This window comes from Acipenser ruthenus, chromosome 8, assembly GCF_902713425.1.
Source record: "Acipenser ruthenus chromosome 8, fAciRut3.2 maternal haplotype, whole genome shotgun sequence".
Classification (NCBI taxonomy): Eukaryota; Metazoa; Chordata; class Actinopteri; order Acipenseriformes; family Acipenseridae; genus Acipenser; species Acipenser ruthenus.
In genome coordinates, this window is record NC_081196.1 from 17,504,271 (window position 1) to 17,525,661 (window position 21,391).

Below are 21,391 nucleotides of genomic sequence, written 5' to 3' on the forward strand. Positions count from 1 at the left end.
TTTATTATTATTATTTTCAAACAAACCAAATTCTAGCGTTATTTTAAGACCACTGTGAACGAGCCAGTAATCAATAAAATAGCAGTGTATCCAAACATTTTAATAAATCAATTACCAGTATGTAACAAGATTTATCAGTTTGATGAATAACTTGATTTAGTTAATATTGAAACATTCATCAAAGTACTCAACATTTAAAACGTTAATAGCTAGTCACAAAAACGTATTCACCATTGGCATCAACTGAATTTTATCAACTACAAAAGTTAGTATGAAAACGTTTCAGCACCTCGAAACTGAGCCCACGGTACAAATGCATTCAAATTCCTGTAGCAGCCTTTTTTGTTGTTTATACTTTGCAAAACGTATTCTTTGGTAGCGGATTCGACATATAGTAATTTTATAAATAGGCCTACTAAATACACTGTTTACATCAGTGCGATCACATGACCTTAACACTGCCCTGCTGATCAGAGCTCTCGCTTTACATCCCGCCTACAGGTAGGCAATCGGTTAGCTCGGATTTGTGAATTTCTGCTTTGATTGGCAGTCCGACAATACTGCCTTGCTACAATTTATTTTTCTACAGTTACAGCTGCCGCCCGGCACCTGCTTTTCGCTATTAACAGAAAAAAAATGCTGTACATATAATGTGATTGCTCCCGCGGCGCCGCGGACCACAGTTTAGGAACCCCTGGACTACAAACAGTAAACAAGATAGCACATGATTTCCCAGAAGAACCTCTCTCGCGCGTACAGCGCCCTCTGCTGCATTTAGCGTTTAACACCAAAAAGCTTTAGTGTAAGGCAGACTCGCCTCTTCTGTAGCGCTCCGTACTAAAATTAACAGCTTATTTTCTATTTTCTTTCACCAATACAAAACTACGACTGCTAATTAATAATTAAAAATGCAACGTAATCGCTTATATAGCAATGGGAGTCAAGCCAAATATAATCTATAAACGTCACTTCCGTAGATAAAACGAAACTTATATTTTTATAGACTACTTCTTTATAACAACCGTATAGGCGGTGGCTGAAAACCAAAAAATAAACTGTGGTTATTCTTTGTTTTGACCTGAATTGCAAGATGTACCTAACCACTATTTTGGCAGTGTTGGTCTACGTTCTGTTAGATATAGGTAAGCTTTGGGCAAAGTTTTTTTTTTTTTTATATAATAAACACCTCGATATAACAAACAAAAGGCTTGGACCACAACAGGTTAGTTATAGCGAGGGTAGGAAGTTAATTATTGTTGGTTGTAGTTGCTATTTTCACACTGCTGATCTGGAGGACATGTACAAGGGAAAACCGGCTTTCTAGCCTAGCAGTATCACCTGAAATGCCAGATGTTTGACGTTTACACCCTTTTGTCTCATACAGGGTTTTAAATAAGATTTGAATTGCAGATTTTTTTTTAGAGATTGCATCAATCTGGTGTTGAAAATCTTTATTAATATTATTATTCCTAGAATGGTAAAGCATAGTGTTATTTTTGTTTAGCTTTTTCATCAGCTGAATCCAGATCAGCAGTCAGGGGAACAGTCACTCTGGAGCCACTGTATAGCTAATGTTTAGATAGCAACACGTGGCTGATAGTTTGGGTTGAGTGAAAATGTTACAATTTAAAAAAAATAATATATGAAATAGACCCATGGGTTAATATATTGGTCAAAGACAAAGTAAAGATGACCCATCATTTTGTTTTTTTTTAACAGTGTTATGCAGTACCTTGGCATCATTCAATGTGGTAAAGATGAAGAGTATGTTAGGATACATGGTTAAACTGTTACTGTTTTGTGTTTTTTTTTCAGGTTCTGCTCAGCTGAATTTAATTACAGCTAATCAAACTTCTCACCAGTGTAAGGTATTACTGAATTGTAAGGTCACAAATCTGATCAGAAACGATTCCAGGCTGATGATTCTTCAGTGGAAGTTTAATGGAGAGAGGATCTACTATTTTGATGCTGAAACAACAGTAAAGGATACCAATGTAGTAAAAGATATATCAGAATTAGGACGTGGAGATGCTTCTCTGTGGATAGAAAAACCTCGCAGTGGAACATACACGTGTTTAGTAACTGAGTTAAATACATCGGGGCAGTCAAAGTTTTATCTGGAAGGTACTTGTTTTCTGTTAATTATATTAAATACAAAAAGAAAAGGCACACACTATTTACTAGGACTGTGCAAGTGCTTGGATTTTCAGAGTATACTGGGAGATGTGTTTTTTTTGTTGAGTTTAAGCAGAGGTTAAATCTTGCCCAGGACTACAATCCCACAATTCACTGCAGATAACACATTTCTGTGGAAGCGAGCAAAGTAAAAAAAAGACAGGAAGTTAAATAAAATCGTTTAAAAGTATAAAAGAAAAGTAAGACAAATAATTATCGCAGATAAAGTACGAGTGGTTTTTGTTAATTTGATCACAACAGGTTCTATATTAAATCACATTATTACTGAATACCTTAAAACATGTTACAGGAAATAACTTGGATTTTCCACGTATCAGCACAGCCCTACTGTTAACAACAGCAGCAAAATTATTCAATTACTATACATATCCAAATTCCCTAGTAAGGTTAAGTACGGTAACTTGCTGTAATATAATTCCTTAAAAACAAAATTGGACGATATTGAAGTGTACAGCTATGGACAAAAGTTTTGCATCACCTAGAATTTTATGATTGAGACATAATAAAAAAATAACATAATTTAGATATTTTATTTAACATCATGTAATCAATGAAACTACAAAATAATATTGCAACAGTCGATCAGAAGCCATAATGGTAGTACAATATTTCATGCTGGATTTCGAAATGTTTCAAATTTTTCGTTAGTTTTCGTTAAGTGTATGGAAAACTACAAAGCGACAAGTAATTCAATATGTTAACGTAACATTCAGCAGGTTTCATTCGACTTTATGAAGCAAATTGTGTTAATTATATAGGGTAATGCAAAACTTTTGGCCATGGCTGTATAAATACCCCATCGCCTATCACCCGGCCTTGCTTGAACTTCAATTGAGAGCGTCTCTTGTCTCAACAGAAGGCGAGACACCAAATTATATTCCATTATTCTATCAAAGCTGTGCCTCAGTCTTTGAATAAAATGTACACTTGGCTTGGCGACACTAAAAATGACTAAAACAGTATAAAAGGACATGTTGTACTTGTTAACCTTAATTTCAGTTAAATAATATATCAAGATATGTATATGTTTCAGTGTATGTTGAAGGGTAGTGTTGCAGTCAAGACAGGTTCATGGCGGGAATAGCAGACGCAGGAGACATGCAGTACAGTTCTTTGAGCGCACTTTTATTAGCTCCTATTTTATATACTGTATGTGCTCAAGCTAAATTGGCAAATAAACAATTTAGCTTCACCACATTCACATTTTTTGACTAGGAGATTGTTTTAATAACCCCTTTCTGCTAACCACACATTTTTACACATGCAGGACATTTGCCCTGCCACAGTGTAATTTCAGGGTAAGTTTTAGTAATGGCATAAAGAGGCAAATATTGCAGCTAGAATGGAATATTGTTTTTGTTTATACACAATGTTACAGTTTATACTGGTTGTGATTGAAAACAGAGTACTAGATCAGGGAAAATAAAATTATAGGCATGAGTATGACTGTGTTGGCGACTTGTAATAAATGTATTAAGCAGCCATTTTAAACTTTCTCTATGTTTTGTCTTAAACAGCGAAGTTGTTATTATTTCCTACAGCAGCATTTGCAGCCTACTGCATATTGTATTCTGGGATTCTGCTTTGTGTCATTATTCAGATGGCCATTTCATGTATACGTGAGTATCATTTTAAATCATTTATCTGTGTTCTCCTTGTCAAGACTTCCAGCAGCTTCCTCAACAACAAAGCTTTCTTTTAAAAATCCTGAATCTAAGTGTGATTCATTAGTTATTTAACAAATGTTTTTCCAAGTTGGATTACCCACTCAAACTGTTACTGTTTTTAAATACATTGCAATGCATCTTAATCAGTATCTAAACATTTGAATTCACATAAAATTCTTACACATACTGCTTTTACAACCAAGCGAATCTTCACACGTACAATAACACCGCCTGTCTGTAGTGACGATTCTGATGTTGTACATCCCCGCCCTCGCACACATGTTAAATTACCATAGGAATATACCATGACCCAACTAAAAATACTGGAATTATGTTGTGGCAAAAACGGAAAGACCGATCTAGCGGTAAGCCTGTAGCTCCAGAGATTTTTCTGGACCTCTGGAGCACGGTTATGCCAAAGGCATTGGTCCCTGCAAAGGGCTTCATTCTGGTTTCTAAAATATCCTTGCAACTCCACAGGCATCAAGTTATGAAGTGGATGTTTTCCGTGCATGGCGCCCAAGTGGGTCATACATGTTGCTCCATTTGGTTCACATAGACAGTATTGTACATCTATGAACATCTCGTGTCCTTTACAGACCGTTATAGTTCCATCCTCATTTCACATGGGCAGTGGGGCTTGGTGTTTTCTTTCAATCTCTATACAACACTAGAAATAAGCTACTTTTTATTTTGTTTTCATCTAGGTAAACATCAGAACTATGTTATTGGTATTTGTCTTGTGCTCGCTGGAGTAGTTCTGATAATCTTAGGCTTATGTCTTCTTTTTTATGGTAAGTCCATTCCTTTTTATTATGACCAAATCAGTTTACATTAAAACAGCCAAGATAGAATAAAAATGTTGGCGAATATGTAATCTTTATTGCAAAAGATGATCTGTATAAATATATGATCTTAAAAAAAGGGTAGCGCAGTTGACGTTAACTTGCTCCTCAGTTCCTCCCCTTTATGGAAAAGTGTAAATCAGATGATTTTCTATCACACATAAAAGAAAGGCAAGAAATAATTGCAGACAATTATACAAGTGGCTTTAATAGGTTTGATTGATGAACCATTTTTCTATACCATGATTACCGAGTTCACACGGTTTAAGGTGAAATGGGCACTTTTTTTAATTCACCGTTTGTCCATCGGTGAGCCACTGTGTTCATTAGAACTAACTAATTAACACAGACATCTCACGTTCTGAAAACTGCCATGCATGAGATTATCCGAGTAGGCTATTAAATAAATGATGTCATATTTAATGTAAACTGTCCTACTAAACAATGATCGCTAGCAAACGTGATTGTCAGTAAATGAAACACAAATACTCAAAAATATCAGCAAGAACAAGGCACTGTACCTTTTCATCACTGCCTTCCTATTAATTTACCAAACCAAAGTAACAGTAGCTATTATCTATCGTATCGATCAAGAGAAATGCAGTAAGCAGAGAATCAAAAAGTCTATTTACTAATATATAACTAAGTCTAAGATGCTACAGATATTTTTATTATTTTTATTTTAAACAGTATTGTAAAGATGTTGCCGTCTCCTCGAGTTAATAGTGTTGTAGGGATTTTGGTTTTATGTATTAAAGAATGAATACAATTTTATTCTCCTAGATGCCGCTTACCTTTGCAATGGTGTCATACCCACCTTAACTTTTCTTCATTCCTTTGTGTTCGTTGCTGTTAACAAGCAGTCCAAAAAAAAAACAAAAAAAAAACGAATTTGCAGGCGCCGTCTTCTCATCATTAAGTTTTGCACTCTGCTGAGAGATCAGTGGGCAGGCACTGCATGTCTTAAAACGCACTTGATTGGCTTGACTGGTTGTATTTGTTTTAAAATTTTAAAGTTATTTTTCTTGTTAAAAAATGACTTGACTTGAGTGTATTTCTTTAAATAGCCATTTAAAAACGGATTACAAAAAAATGACATTATACTGCAGTACGACGATAACCGTGGTATAGTTTTTGACGTTTACCATACCGTGACATCCCTATGCTCAGAACAGGATGCTGACACACAAACACAGGTCCTGTGAGTGGAAGCGCTGGTGCGCGGATTTATTAAAAATGACAAATAACAAAAAAGACAGCTCACACAGCCAAAATAAAAGGTTAACAAAAACAAATCTCACAACACAAAAATTATTGACACCAAAACCAAGTACTGTGGTGGTGCTTCCAGCACATGTAGCAATTGTATATTTTCTTTTCCTTTTGTTTTACTTTCTCCTGTCTCGCGTACCTCCTCTCTGTACACCCACCACCAACACAGACAAAGAAACGTATATACCCAAGCACATAATAATGACAAACACTCAAACACAAAAATTATTGACACCAAAACCAAGTACTGTGGTGGTGCTTCCAGCACATGTAGCAATTGTATATTTTCTTTTCCTTTTGTTTTACTTTCTCCTGTCTCGCGTACCTCCTCTCTGTACACCCACCACCAACACAGACAAAGAAACGTATATACCCAAGCACATAATAATGACAAACACTCAAACAATAATTAAATTAAATGCACCCTGGTGTTTCCCATTCAGCCCTAGAGGCTTCTGGGAAATGTAGTATTTAGGCCTTCAGCCATGACACTCCTCCTGTGGACTACAAACTTACACCACACAGTGAATATAGAGGCAAGGATATTGCCCTGCCACAGTAACTAACCACTTTTAAGATATTGCACAAATTAAAATCATGTACTGTGGTATAAACTATAATCACGTATTGCGGTATCAGCAACCATTACTTTGCTCAGGATTCATCATTGCATCTGCACTTCATGAAAATGCAGGACATGGCCTTCTTTTTAACATAGTTCCTTTAACAACAATATGAACCAGGGCTGTACCAAACTGTATGTCACACATTTACCTGACACACAATAGAAACTAAAGCCCCATTCACACTGGCACTCTTACCCGGGTCCCGACCCAAGTTCTGGCTACCCGGGTCACAATCCCACGTAGTGTGAAACCACGTACCTGGGTCATACCTGGGTCGCAGCGACTCACCTCAGGATGTGGGTTGACGCGCTTTGAGTGAGACAAAATGCATGACGGCCGTTCGTAAGCTGACGAAATAACAAAGCCACGCCTATGTGAAGGTTTCACTTCCACAAGGAACATTTCTGTTTAGCCATGTTTTTGTTGATTGAGACACACCAGATTGCAGCAGGGATGAAGAAACATTTGCTCGAATCAACATTTGGGCCACAGAGAAGCTTGGATGGAAGCGGCTGTAACAAACTGCTTCCGGGGCATTTATGTGCACATTGTGTACTTGCGTCAGTCACCCAGGTGAACCCTGCTTTATCAAAAGCTGTGTGAAATCTCGTAGCCGACCCACATGACACCGGCTCCAGACCCGTGTAGGTTCCTACCCGGGTAGAGCATGCCAGTGTGAAAGAGGCTTAAGTTTGTACCAGACTGAGTAACTGTATACAAGTGTATCCATATTTAATCAAAAGTTCGATTTACTCCTGCTTTTTTGTTGTAAAATATATGTAGTGTATACAAATATGTACAGTCTTCCTAACAGTACATGTTATCTTAAATATGCTTTATTATTTTTTAAACCCTAGGGGTGTCTGTGAACATGACCATCAAAAGTAACACTGGATTTGGAATACATGTTTTTACTCTTTTGATTGTAATAATAATTCAGTTTTTTTTCTTAAGAGGTAAGTACATAGTATGTATTATTATTATTATTATTATTATTATTATTATTATTATTATTATTATTATTATTATTATTAAATTAGCCAGTTTACAGTGGAATACAATTATGAAAAAGACCAGTTTGAGGGTAGCTGCTTTCCTTGCATATATTTTGTGGCAATGTCTGACATTGTTCTATATGTACTCTCCACAGCTGTTGAAGAGCAAGTAGCGGGGTTCCAAAAAATATAGCGTTATATATGTCCCCATGCGTTGCTACAACTGTTTAAATAATGTATCTGTAATGTCTCTTTTCATTAACATCCTGACAACATTTTACACTTCTAACTTTAAAGTCTGTTTCAAAGCTATTTTCAAAATGGCTGCTCTAGTGCAATGGGGTTTGATCGGGAACCGGCAGTTGTTACTGTTATATATATGCACTGTTTATTTTTTGTTCAATTGTTAGAACTAATTTATTTATTTGTTAATAAATACAGTATTATACACTGAAGCATTTTGTGTGTGTGTATACAGTGCCTATAGAAAGTCTACACCCCCTTTCAAAATTTTCAATGTCCTTGAGTGGCCCAGTCAGAGCCCCGACCTAAATCCAATCGAAAATTTGTGGCATGACTTGAAGATTGCTGTCCATCAACACTCCCCTATGAACCTGACAGAGCTTGAACAGTTTTGTAAAGAAGAATGGTCAAATATTGCCAAATCTAGGTGTGCAAAGTCGGTAGAGACCTATCCCAACAGACTCACAGCTGTAATTGCTGCCAAAGGTGCTTCCACCAAGTGTTAACTCGGGGGTGGAGACTTATCCAATTATGATCTTTCAGTTTTGTATTTTTTATATATAATTTCTTTCTCAATAAAAACTTTTTTCCCCTTAACAGTGTGGAGTATGGTGTTTAGATAAGTGGAAAAAAATCATCCTTTAAATGCATGAAACTCTGAGGCACAGACACAACAAAATGTGAAAAAAGTTCAAGGGTGTGTAGACTTTCTATAGGCACTCTATATATACAGTATATGCAAATATATTTTAATTTACAAAGACCTTATAGTTAATATATGTTTGGAAATCTAGTCATAAAGGTACCAAAAAGTAAAATTGTCTGGTGGTGGCCCATGCACCTTTTGGCGGGCTGCCCTGGTGGCTTGTGGTCACATTTGGGTTTGTGACCACTGCTCTAAATCACTGTAGGTAGAGCGAATTTGAAAAAAAAAAAAAAAAAAGAAAACATAAGTCCTCTGGCTTTCCTGTACCACATCATGGATCGTTATTGCTGTTACCCGTTTCATAATGTTGGTGCACTAGAGTGGACAATTTGAAAACAGCTTTGAAACTGATTTTAAAGTTATGTGTAAAAAGTTGTCAGGATGTTAACAATGAAAATAACTTACAGACACGTTATTTCAACAGTTGTATACCTGGAGACGTATAAAGCTATATTTTTCGGAACCCCGCTACTTACTCTTCAAAAGGCACAGATTTTTATTTTTTTATAGCATTGCATAACAGCTGCTCTTTTAAAATACTCTAGCTCATTTAGCACCATTTATTTACTGTTACTTCCTTACTGGTTTAACATTAACAGTAACATTTTCATTAAACAAACAATGCTGCTAGGTCTACACCTAATGTGCTCTAATGCTTTTTGGTTATCAATAATTTATAATTCTCTTCTCTTTATAGTGATTGCAAAGTCTTTTAAACCTAGAGTCACAGTAGTCTGTGCTGCGTTCAAAATTGTTGGCTTTATTATCGCAGTTGTTGGATTCTTTATTTCAGTTGCCACCAAAGGTAAGGTATACAAAGTATCCTTTAATCAGCAATATATCTTAATGCTAAACCTTAAACTTTATCCTGCTCTTTTGCGGATCTCTTTCCACATTTTCTTATTTAATTTTATTAAAAGGAGGTGTAATGAAAAAGGAAACACTGCCATAACAGAAATACCTGGGGCCTCTGAAGAGCATGTAAAGTTCATAAAAATGTGTGTATACCTACGTGTTACCTCATGAGGCTAAAACAATTTGTATATAAAATTGTATCAGTTCCCAGATTCTGTATGCCTACTTGAGTTCAGCTCTCTCACACTGTCCTCTTGCACTGCCAGTATCTCTACCTATACTGCAGATAAGCTATGAACTTTATAAAAGCAGCACAGATGCACATTTAATTCAGGACTCCACATAGTAAGCACCATTGAAACATAAAAAAAAAATACCAGTTTTTTTTATTTTTTTTATTATTATTATTTACCAGTGCTTTACCTGGATGAGCCACTCGGGGACCCCCTCATTTTAAGTTTCGATAGAATTGATCAGGAGTGATTAGTGATTTTGAACAAAGGCCCAGTCCCTTTCATATCTTGGATGCCAAATATACATTAGTTTTAGGTGAGACCTCCACATGTTGTAAAAAAAAAATGTATATTACACTGAATGTTTGAAAGGTATTTGAATATTTGAATGACTTGCAGATACGACTAGGTGGTCAGTTTTCTCCTGTTTTGTCAACAATAGATAAGGAGCATGTGCCGAATGACAGTTCTTAGACAATGTTTGTCCCTGTATTTGTTGCTATAATATCAGTGACTTTTTTTATTCCCTATATTTTATTATTTTTTTCTCTTTATAGACTGCACGACACAAAACAACTCCTATGATTCTGTCATTGGTGGGTTGGTTATCTTTCTAATTGGAGTAATTGGTGACATGGTTTTATGGATTAAGGGTGAGTAATTTTATGTTTTTCATCATCAAATAAATTATATAATACATTTAACACATTTTTGCTATAAAAGCGTCAAACTAAAAACTGTTAATTCATAGGTGAACTCTCAAATCCTGGCCGCACTGTAATAAAATGGTTTGCAAATATGAAGTAAAATGGATATGTACCAGGTGTATCAGACATGTGTACCAGCATTGCTAAGGAATTATAATGCACTTGTCCAGACACAATGGAGTGTAATGGCTTGCTCATGATGTAATGTCAATATTTTAAAATAATTCTTCCTCTCTATGTGGAACAGGAGACAGTATAGAAAAAAGGTAGGCAAAGTTCAATTAAGAGTTGTTTTAAATGACAATATATAACTAACCACAATCGCTAATAATAATAAAACGTGGCCACACGCAGAAGCACACGTGTGCAAATAACTTTCTTATGTACAGGGCTCCAGACAAACATTTTGCTACTAGGTGCAAAAAAGTTTGTTGCCAAATCCAATTGCTGGGTGCCACTTCAGGACCAAGTTGGTTGCTGTCATTCAACTGCTTTAAATACAACAGCTTGTTAAGAGACTAAAGTGATACTAACAATAATGTAATTTTTTTAATGACTTGTTTTTTGCAACATTCTGCTGAGTGGTTAATCTGTGCAGCTGAGACTGCAATGAAGTTAACATGTTTATATTTTAAGTGTTGTGTATTGAATTGGTGACTGCACCTTTAAATGTGTACAGTTGTAATATGGGAATAGCATGCTGCAGCTCCCATGCTCAGTGTTAGTGAAGTCCTGATCTGACAGCACGTAACACAGACAGCTCTTATGATTACATGTTACTGTTTATTTTTCAGTAAAAACACGTTTAAATTGCAATGTGTTCATTATGCTATTTATGATATTAAAAACACCACAGCAACTACATTGTCGTCATCATCATCATCATAATAATAATAATCTTTATTTTGTATAGTGCTTAAATGTAAGCATCTCAAAGCGCTGTACAGTTTAGGAGAGTAACACTAAAAACAACAAAGCAAAGTACAAAATAACAAATACACAGCATATAGTAAAAATAAAACAGATTTATAAAATAAAATTGAACAGTGACATAAACCAAACCACGATGAAATGCCGAAACTTAAGATTCCAAAAACAGGTTAGGCTTCTGAAAAACAAAACTAAGGTTCCAATTTAAAAACAAAATCAAAAAGCAATTCAACAAGAGTCGTGCATTTCTTCCAACAAATGCAGGAGTGTAGAGAGAAAACAGATTTTTATTTTTTTTATTTTAATTGAAAAATGTTATCTTTGAACACTTGACAATGTAAAATGCTATGTGTGTCTTGTGCGGTATTGAATCTAGCCATAATAAGCACATTGTTTAGTGAATATTTACAAAGCTAATTTGTTGAAAGTAGAAAGGGAATATTTATGTCATAGTCAAAAATGACTTCGCAAAATGCTTCCATGTTAAAGTGTTTATTGCAGTAGTCTGTTCATGTTAATCAGCTGTAAGACAATTAAAGCTTGTTGATGGGTACTCGCTGTATCATATGAACACACTCAATGGAGCAGGGAATCCGAATCCAGACACTTTTCCCAGGATTTAGGGATTTATTTATTTTTTTTAATCCCGGGATTCCATTTTAATAATAATAATAATAATAATAATAATAATAATAATAATAATAATAATAATATTGTGCTTTTGCTTTTATTAATAATTACCAGTGTGGAGGCGTACTTACAAGAGAGTTAATTAATAATGAAAAAACACATAAAAGCATTGCAAGTAAACCTAACAGTTGTGTTACTCCAGCTCCAGCGCAGAACAAGTGAGTGTTTCACTGTCTAGGGCGGCCCAGCTGCCTGCTCAACTCCGTAATACTGTTATTTAAAAACGTAAAGGTAGATACAACACTGAACTGATTAAACTACTAACACATTTAAACTCCAGAAAGTAAACTTGCCTAGTAAATACTACACATTTTTAAAAGAAGCAACATCATACACAATCTTTGATTTGTTATTTATTTTTTAACTCACAGACTGCAATAACCACGGCCCTGCTATTTAAATATGTAGCTTAGCCATGTGTGCGCTTAGCGCTCACTCACTGTCAGCAGCCGGCTGGGTGTTTATAGAGTTAACCTCGCCCAACAGAAAGGAAACGTACACCAGTACGGATGTAGTTTTATTTTAAAGGAGACTCAACATTGTTGATTTGATTTCTAAAGCCAAGGGGACACTAGTCTACATGTTGCTAGAAAATGTAGAAAAGGATGTTTTTTTTTTTTTGTTGTAGTAAGTGACGTGCAAGCTACATGTTTCAGGCAACTTTCTTACAAGCAACTGTATCAAAGGACCGCAGAAGCAACATTACGTCATACAATAAATCAGCCAATGAAAGTGATGTAAAAAGTCATGTGACTAGCTTCTTCACTAGCAAAAAAAACTTAAATTAATGCGGAGCCGGTTTGGGATACTGTTGCCCTGTCCACACTACATAACCGATCTCGAGAACCGTACTCGAAGCCGCTCTAATCCAGCTCAAAGCGTCCACACTGAAGTACCGTTTCATGTTTACTCAGGCTTAATGCGTCCACACACCATTAGAATAGTTCAGTTACAATTCCCAGCAGCGCAACGAACCGTGGAAATTAATACGATAGTATCCCACCATGCACTGTATTTTATTTTAAAGTAATGTGTTATGCCCCATATTAACAGAAGTCCATATTGCATAAATGAAATATAACAAGTATTGTGGAAAAAGTAAATCCGAACACACACACACACACACACACACACACGTAGGGCTTGAAGTTTTCAGGTTTTATTTTTAATCAGATGAAGTCCCTTTAAACAAATTGAGCTGATTCTGTTTTATAATTAAACTCAGAAAAAGCTGTTAATTACAAAACAATCTTTGTTTTTACCTTCATATCTTGCATGAGCCTAATTCTGGTCCTCTTAATTTTATTTCAAACAGAGCTGACAAATTACGTAATTTGTTCATCCACGATCATACTTTTAACTCGCATTTCATTTTTGCAGTCGCCTAATTTAACGTTGTGTTTTTGTTATTTTCGCCACTAGTTTAACAGAGATGTTCTGACAAGATTTTTTGAAGCATAAAAATAAATACCTAGTGCGGAGTGTACACTGATAGCAAGTCCTTCGGGTACCTGCTCTGAGTATTTCGCCAAACATACCACAAAGCATTTTGGAATATAGGAGGATACACAAAAAATGTATTTTGGCATTACAGCATCCACACTTGTGATAAACCGCACTACCTGATGCGATCTAATTAGAACCAGACTAGAGACTACCTCCTGAGGTGGTCTCGAGTCCGGTTCTCGAGTACGGTATTAAATGCTGCGTAGTGTGGACGAAAACCGTATTTAGCACTTTTAAGCCTGCTTAAATGCAGCTAATACGGTTTAAAGGCATAGTGTGGACAGGGCCTGTGAGGGAGATTCTCCTTATTGTTTTTTTCAGGGTGATTTTTTTTTTATCAGTTGTATGGCAAGTAAATAAGTGTTAATCGGTCCATTCCTGGTAGTTAATGATCAATGTGTCAGTTAATGCCACGAGATGTAGAGCAGCGGCATTAAAGTCGGCAATTATTAATATTATATTCATTGAAAAAAAATATTTGCTATTATGAACAGTTTTAAACATAATGTGTTGGCGTTATAGTCTAATATTAAAAATTACAAAAAAAAAAAAAAAAAAAGCCGGTTTGGTGCCGAGGTTGAAGCATTAGAGCGTTCCTGTTAAACTGCAACGGTGTGTTAGCAGTATGTTACGTTTAAGTTCCCAAGTTGTGTTTTCAGTGGTCACTTCGTCTCAAATAAAGGCTTTCATTTGATACAACTTATTATTATTATTATTATTATTATTATTATTATTATTATTATTATTATTATTATTATTATTATTATTTCTTCTTCGCAGACGCCCTTACCCAGGACGACTTACAGTCGTAAACAAAAAATACATTTCAAGTAATGGATAAAGCAAGTCCTACTTTGTTTAAAGCCGTTTGAACGTTGCAGTTCAGTAGACGCAACTTTCAAATATTGTTAGTTACCAAAAAAAAATCACCTGACAATTAGGAATTCTGTTCAAAATAATATAAAAACTATAACAATAATCACATTTCAACTTCCCTCTATTTACAATTAGTTTTATTTTCACATTTATTTACACACATAAAACAGAAAAAAGCCAAAAATAACACATTCAGAACAAAAATGATGAGGGTAATGGGAAATATTATTAATATAATCCTATATATACATACTTAAGAAAAAGTTAATTTTAATATATTGAAAAAAGATGCTGGTAAATTGTGTGGACATTAAAAACACCAGTAAACTTTTTGATAGGAAATATCATCTATGAATTGTCTTCTGTGTGTTGACCATCGACACTAGCTACAATTTCTACATACTGTAGAATAGTGTCTCCTGAAATTTGAGGCAACAATGTAGAAGCAACAGCTTTCATTCTACATTTTGTAGCAAAATGTAGACTAGTGTGCCCTTGGCTTAAGTCACAAAGTACTAAATGCGTTGTCTGCCATTACAGGATTTTTCTCTCATACCCCCTGACGAGAGTTTGCTTACCCCAGTTTGAAAACCACTGACATAGAATAAACAATTGTATTTTTGTGTGATGTTTTATTTCTGCTGATAATACCATATTTATAACTGATGCCCTGTGCATCATAGTATTAACAATGGAAATATGTGATTTACAGTATAGGTTTATATTACATAAAACAAGATAAGTCAATAAGTATTTAGCAGTGAATAATACTGACCATTTCTAGAATTAAAAAAAATAATAATAATAATTTAAGCACATTGCTGAGACCATTGCTGATGCTTACAAGCAGATCAGCCAACAAAAGTTCAGAAATAGATCAGTTAACTCTTTCTTGTGTAGTGGATTATGGGATACCAGAAGACTAATGGTGGTTCTTTATTTTTTGGAGTGTGTTTAGTTACAAACTTGCTAGGACAGTTACACAGCTAAGAAGGGACGCTAAGCAAAATCGACCCTGGCTGATGTCTACTACCTAAAGACCACTAGGGGAATCAAACATAGCCGATGGAGGCTGCGAAGGGGTTAAGAAGTTATTTGTCAGTTAGTTATTTAAATATAATATTCAATATTAAATTTTAAATAAGTTCATCTTAAAGTAATATTCAATGCATAAGGCAATCTTACAAGGAAATCATTTTTCAATCTTACAAATCATAAGTAACCCTGCAAATGTTAAGTTAGTACTTCAGATGTTAAAAAGGCTCTGGCAGTGCAGCAGCATTAGCTTTTTACAAGGACTGCCACCAAAGGGTCATATTATACAGTTGAGTACAGAGCATGAAGCCAACATATCAAAGTGTTGGTTCTCTATAATTGGGAAACCAAAATGTCACATGACAGTAATGTACAGCCACCTTAGGTCACGGGTCAGAGTGAAGGGTACTGTGGCATAACATGGAAAACAAAGTTAATCTCAAATGGTTTATAGTATTTGATAAGATCATATAACGGATGCTTAAAAATAGTCAATAATACATGTGTTTGGATAAAGTGTCTTATTTTAAATATCCCTCTTCTGTGGATTCATATTTTCTACAATGCACATTCCCAGCGACAGGGATATTGTATACCTTGGTCACACTATATGCTGCTGGTGAAATAAACACATCTTTTGTTATTTGTGTTTTTAGGTCAAGAGACGTCTATTGACATCAATAAAGACAGAGTAAGTCTGGATGTTTTTCTGGATGTTATATTTTTCGTCCAAATAATCCCTTCACATTCTTTCACATTTCTGGCATTGCCTCCCCTCTCTCACTACAGTTTAAATGCACTGATGTACTACACATTATAATGCTGAATTAATGTTCTAAAACATGAATGCACAGCACGTAAATGTGTCTTTGTTTGTTTGTAGAGGTTACTTACCTGTTCACTTGTGCATGTTTCTTCCTGCCGCAAGTACGACTACGTATATAAAGGACAAACAATCATTGAAGAAAAAATAAATAAATAAATTGTTTTGATCACACTTCCTGATTCTGTAGGTTTACAAATACTAAGTATTGTAATAGTCAAATGCTAGTTCATGTAAACACAGTTGTTTGCAGTATTCTAGCTGCTTGCAGTGCATCCTTTACTGCAGCTCCTGCTCAACAGGGAACAGCACACAGTGAACTACTTTCAGTCTCATGTGGAAACTTGAATTTTTAAAAGACCTAAGCATAGAAACATTAACATTTCTAAGTGCCTTAATGGAGACAGGAAAAAAAAAAAAAAAAAAAAAAGACAGGGAAAATAAGAAAATCTTGGTCGTGATGATATAAATTCTGTTTTCAAGCAAAGTTAGACCAAATCTTATGTAGCTTTTATGTTACATTTAGGTTTTATGTAATTATGTTACCATTTCTTTCTCCCGTGAATATACTGTATATTTATTTTGTTCGGATCGAAGAGTTATCTTCAGTTACTGTTTACAATGTGATAATGTCACAATTTTAAAACAACACAATCTGGTGCACAGCCAGGTTTTTTTTGTTTTGTTTGTTTTTTTAGTTCTAAAGAAAAACATCCCACCTGGCGGCTCTTCTGTTTTTTTCTAAACAATTTTACACATTAACTGACCAGTAACCCACGGTGCACTGCGGTATCAAGAACCGTGCCTGGGGACATTTTCCAAGGAACCCACTGTATGTAACATCACAGGGAGTACTCAAAAGAAACAGCCGAACTAATGAGGACGTGGCCATATATATTCTGGTGTTCGTATTAACTACGATGCCTGTTGTGATGCTTATAAAAATACAACTGCGGTTTTTTGGGGTTTTCTTCCACTCTTGCAGTACATCTGCTCATAAATACCACAGTAGACATGTACTCTTTGCTAACTATCCTTAGAAATAGAATAGACATTGAGTGGTAGCTAGTTTCCTATGCTACTAGTGATGATCAAATGTTGAGATAATTTTATGTGAACTGCACAACAATAACAATCTAAAATAATAAATACGAATAACGGTTTTAAACTGCATTCTAAAAGTGCATTTCCCAAAAATGTAAATACAGTTAATTCTCGTTAAAATGAACTTGGATTAGACGAATTTCCTGATGCTATGAATTTTCGACATGGTCCCTGACAAATTTAGCAGTTGCTTATTAAAAATTAGTTCTTACAATACGAATGAACTTAAAACTAATTTTCTGTTAGTGCGAATTATAGCCCCACCAGGGAAGAAAAATATGACTAAAACGGATCGCTCTAGTTTGAACAGCTGAGTGCAAAGGATATTGGGAAATGTATTCACTTGCATCCAGATTATCTGTTCTGTATTTTAGTGCTGGTTTGGGGCTACTGATCCAGTGATGCATTTTTGAGCCGCCATAGCGCTCACGCATATTTCCATGTAGCAGACAAAAGTGGAAGTGTTGAAAGCGGTGGATAATGCAACACTACGAGAAAAAGAAAGATGTTGATGCAGATGTGTAATACTTTTTCATTGTTCTGTAATTTCAATTTGATTTTAATGTCAATAAAAACTGGCAGTATGCATTTGTCTTGGACTTCCTACGAATTGCTACAGTACTTACACGATACCCCTACAGAGAGAGATCTAAAGCATAAATCGTCTTGTTCAGGAACAATGATATACAGCCCATTCAATTCCTAAAAGCTTTATGGCGCACTAAGCTGGAAAAAAGTACTGATTTTACACTTCAAGCTGCACCAAAGATAACCATGGTATACTGTGACGTGCCTCGAGGTACTTCAAGTTTACCATTGTACTTGTGGCATTTTCCATGGAATCCACTATTTGCTCAATGTACATGTTCAGCGCAGTAAGTATTCTGTTTAATTGGCTTTACATGTGAAATACTTTAGAGTACTTATTCAGAATACTCGTATCCTAAATATTGAAGTATGTAAACGGTTGATTTGACTTGCCAGAAACATTCCTTTCACATTTTTAGAACAGTGCTTTAGAAGATATATCATATACAATATAGCAAAATATGGAAATCCATAGTGTATTTAGTTCAAACCCACTCAAAGGCTCTGCGTGAGAACAAGCTACATACTTAAAATCTGTCAAATGTCAGAAATTGAGATTTTAAAGGCTATACACTCTCCTTTTAATGCAAGTTTAATAATAAATAGCATATATTTTCTTCACAGTCAAAAGAGGGAGAACAACTTAATGATGTTAAGGTAGGTCCTTCATTGTGAGCGTGGTGTATGGAAACACAAAGTGGAATCTGCTTACTATGTTCATATGATTTGACAATCACAATTTGATTATTGGTAAATGTCTTCATCATCCACTGGTAGAATTTGCTGTTTCTCACTGCAATATGAATATTTCGCGCCCACTGTCAAACAGAAGTTATTTATTTCACGGATTATCAGTCGCATTATAATCCAACATTTTAGTTGCTTTGAGATATGTGCATGCTTACCCAGTGCCCCAATTACAATACGCTTAGAGTACATAAGAGAACTTGCAATACAACCTGGCTTAAATATCATTATGATTCACAAACTAAACTAGTTTTCAACAAAGTTATTTAACCCTATCTCTTATCCCTAATGTGTGATGATGAAGTGTAATGATAAAGCTAAATTTAGTAGACATACAAATAATGTGAAGCCAGTCTGAATTGCAACACAGATTGTAGGTTCTGTCATGCATGTTGTCAAACTTATCGTGTTTTGGTGCTAGGGCCAAGCATATAAAATGTTGGATTCCAGACTACATTTATTTGAATTATAAAGTTTGATTCATGTTCAGCTCTTCAAATGCCTTACCTGAACAGTACTTACCTGTAGACAGGAAATGCAATACCCAGTACCACATGTAGTAACTCTTGTACTTTCCACAATGTGCTGGTATTTTATACTAAGTTTTACCATTCTCCAATTAACTCTTTAACAGCTGGTTGACTTAAATTAGGAAAACATGAATAGCGTTATTCACAGAAAAACATAAAACAATTAAATTATTAGCTGATTGTCTGAAAATGGAATTGAAAATAAAAATAAATGGGAATATTGTAAGCTGATTCCACAGTGATGTGTTTGTATTGAGGTGGTGGTAAGAAGCAGAATGAAATAAAATTAGGTGAAAATACATTCCTCATGATATAATTCTGATTTTTCAGGTGAATGGTCACGGCACAGAAGAGAATTAAGACTTGTCATTCCTCGTCCACACTGAATTCAAGATCCTGTTTCATAAGACATAAAAAACTATAGTTGAAATAGGGAACAAAATCTGGAGACAACTTTTAACATTATATTTTTATTTTATTTTTGTTTGTAAATGTGGTAGACATATAGAAAAAGCTAACTGGTGGCAGATAGTGAAATGGTGAAGTCACTTGGGATCAGTTGACTATTTGTGTGAATGTTTCAGGCTTCCTGTCGGTTCCCTAACAGCCGTTTTATGCAAATTCATATCACCATTTTGCTATCTGCTGACAGTTTGTTAAATGCCTTCTCAGTTATTTAGGTGACTGGTTATATATATATATATATATAACCAGTCACTTAAATATATATATGTTTATGTATATACTGTTTTTAAACATGATAGGAACCCATTTTAACCATACTGTTAAAATGATTGATTCCTTTTTAATTTCTTAGTGTCAAGCACCAAATTCTTCTTCTTTTTTTATTTGGTTTAAAACCATTTTGTTACCAAAAAAGCTGTTCTTTGAAAGTGTTTTGAAAGAGAAAATGTTTAGCTGTGTTTTTCAACCTGTCTGGCTTTAATCACATAAAAGGCTATATTTTAAAGCATTGTTACCCTAATAACTATAATCATTATTGCTATGTGCTTTAAAAAGGCTTTGGCATATGTTGTGGTGGTGCTTTGTGAGAAAAAAAATTCTCTGATAAAACAGAATGCATATTATGTTCATATATCTTAAACTGCTTTTGTGGAACTTAAAACAAAATGAACTGCTTTCTGTATAGAGAAATACTAAAGTAAACTTTGTAAATTCAGTGTCTTATAGTAAAAGGAATGGCAATAATATAGTTTATATATATATATATATATATATATATATATATATATATATATATATATATATATATATATATATATGTGTGTGCACGTGTAAATAGTGTCATGTGTTGTTGTGTAATTAAAGTTTAAATATTTGAACACTGTAAATTATGGTTAATGCCATTCCTACCAAACATGTGTGGAATGTGGCTTGGTCTTGATTGAATAATTGGTCATCAATCAAGCCCCAGCCACATGGAATATAAAGAGATCCTTTGTTTGGGAGTTAGTTTAGGGAACAGGCTGAGAGCAGTAGGTTGTGCTTACAGATGAGGCACCGAGATGGCACAGTTTGGGTCCGGTCTTGATTTGTGTTTGTTTAAATCTTTTGTTTGTTTTTGTTTCTGTTTTGCTAATAAAAGTGCACATGTTTTATATACACCTGTTTTGGCTGAGCACTGACCGAAAAAAAAAAATCTAAATATGGCTTGTCTTATGAAAATGGTAACATTAATATGAACACTTAATAAAAAAATAAAAAAAAAACTGCATGCTGTTGACTCTTGTGTGTTCATAGCTTAATGTAGCTTCTATCACACTGCTTGCTAACTATGATGATTTGACATTATTAACCCACAAGTGATTTTTTAAATTAGTGAACATGGATTCAGTGATCAGATCACAGATAGCATGTACTTTAGCATATCTTCAACCTGTATCATCAACATCACGTTAGTACATTTGATAATGTACATATTGTAGTTAATTTCGTTAACAGGTGGAGAAAGACTTGACTTTGTCTGAATTATGTTCCGTTTCCATTTCTAAATTGAATGTCCTAGTCAGTACTGCAATACTATTATTTACTTCTTGTGTTCTTGAAGTTAATGTATTAGTCTTTAATTAATATGTGATTTAGACCAAGATCAAGGGCAGTGCCAGACAGTTGGTGTTAGTGCACGTCAACGTGCTGAAGCAACCACTCCAGGGTTCGGTAGCTTGGTAAAATATATAGCTTAGGTTTGGGAGGTCA

General features: G+C 34.9%; 1 protein-coding gene across 4 annotated transcripts; it reads left to right on the forward strand.

Annotated features, from left to right (window-relative positions):
* Nucleotides 1–409: 409 nt before the first annotated feature.
* LOC131696791 (leukocyte surface antigen CD47-like) lies at nucleotides 410–20,797 on the forward strand. Of its 4 annotated transcripts, none has more exons than XM_059028654.1 (10): nucleotides 416–1,142; nucleotides 1,816–2,124; nucleotides 3,738–3,815; nucleotides 4,571–4,657; nucleotides 7,464–7,562; nucleotides 9,248–9,355; nucleotides 10,196–10,291; nucleotides 16,039–16,073; nucleotides 18,522–18,554; nucleotides 19,505–20,797. In XM_059028654.1, the coding sequence occupies exons 1-10, from the start codon at nucleotides 1,091–1,093 to the stop codon at nucleotides 19,532–19,534; spliced, it is 927 nt and encodes a 308-aa protein (XP_058884637.1). In that variant the 5' UTR covers nucleotides 416–1,090; the 3' UTR covers nucleotides 19,535–20,797. The 4 variants fall into 4 exon arrangements, with proteins under 4 accessions (XP_058884639.1, XP_058884637.1, XP_058884636.1 ...); XM_059028653.1 differs by having other exon boundaries at nucleotides 419–1,142; nucleotides 3,714–3,815; XM_059028656.1 differs by lacking the exon at nucleotides 9,248–9,355 and having other exon boundaries at nucleotides 410–1,142; nucleotides 3,714–3,815.
* Nucleotides 20,798–21,391: the final 594 nt, after the last annotated feature.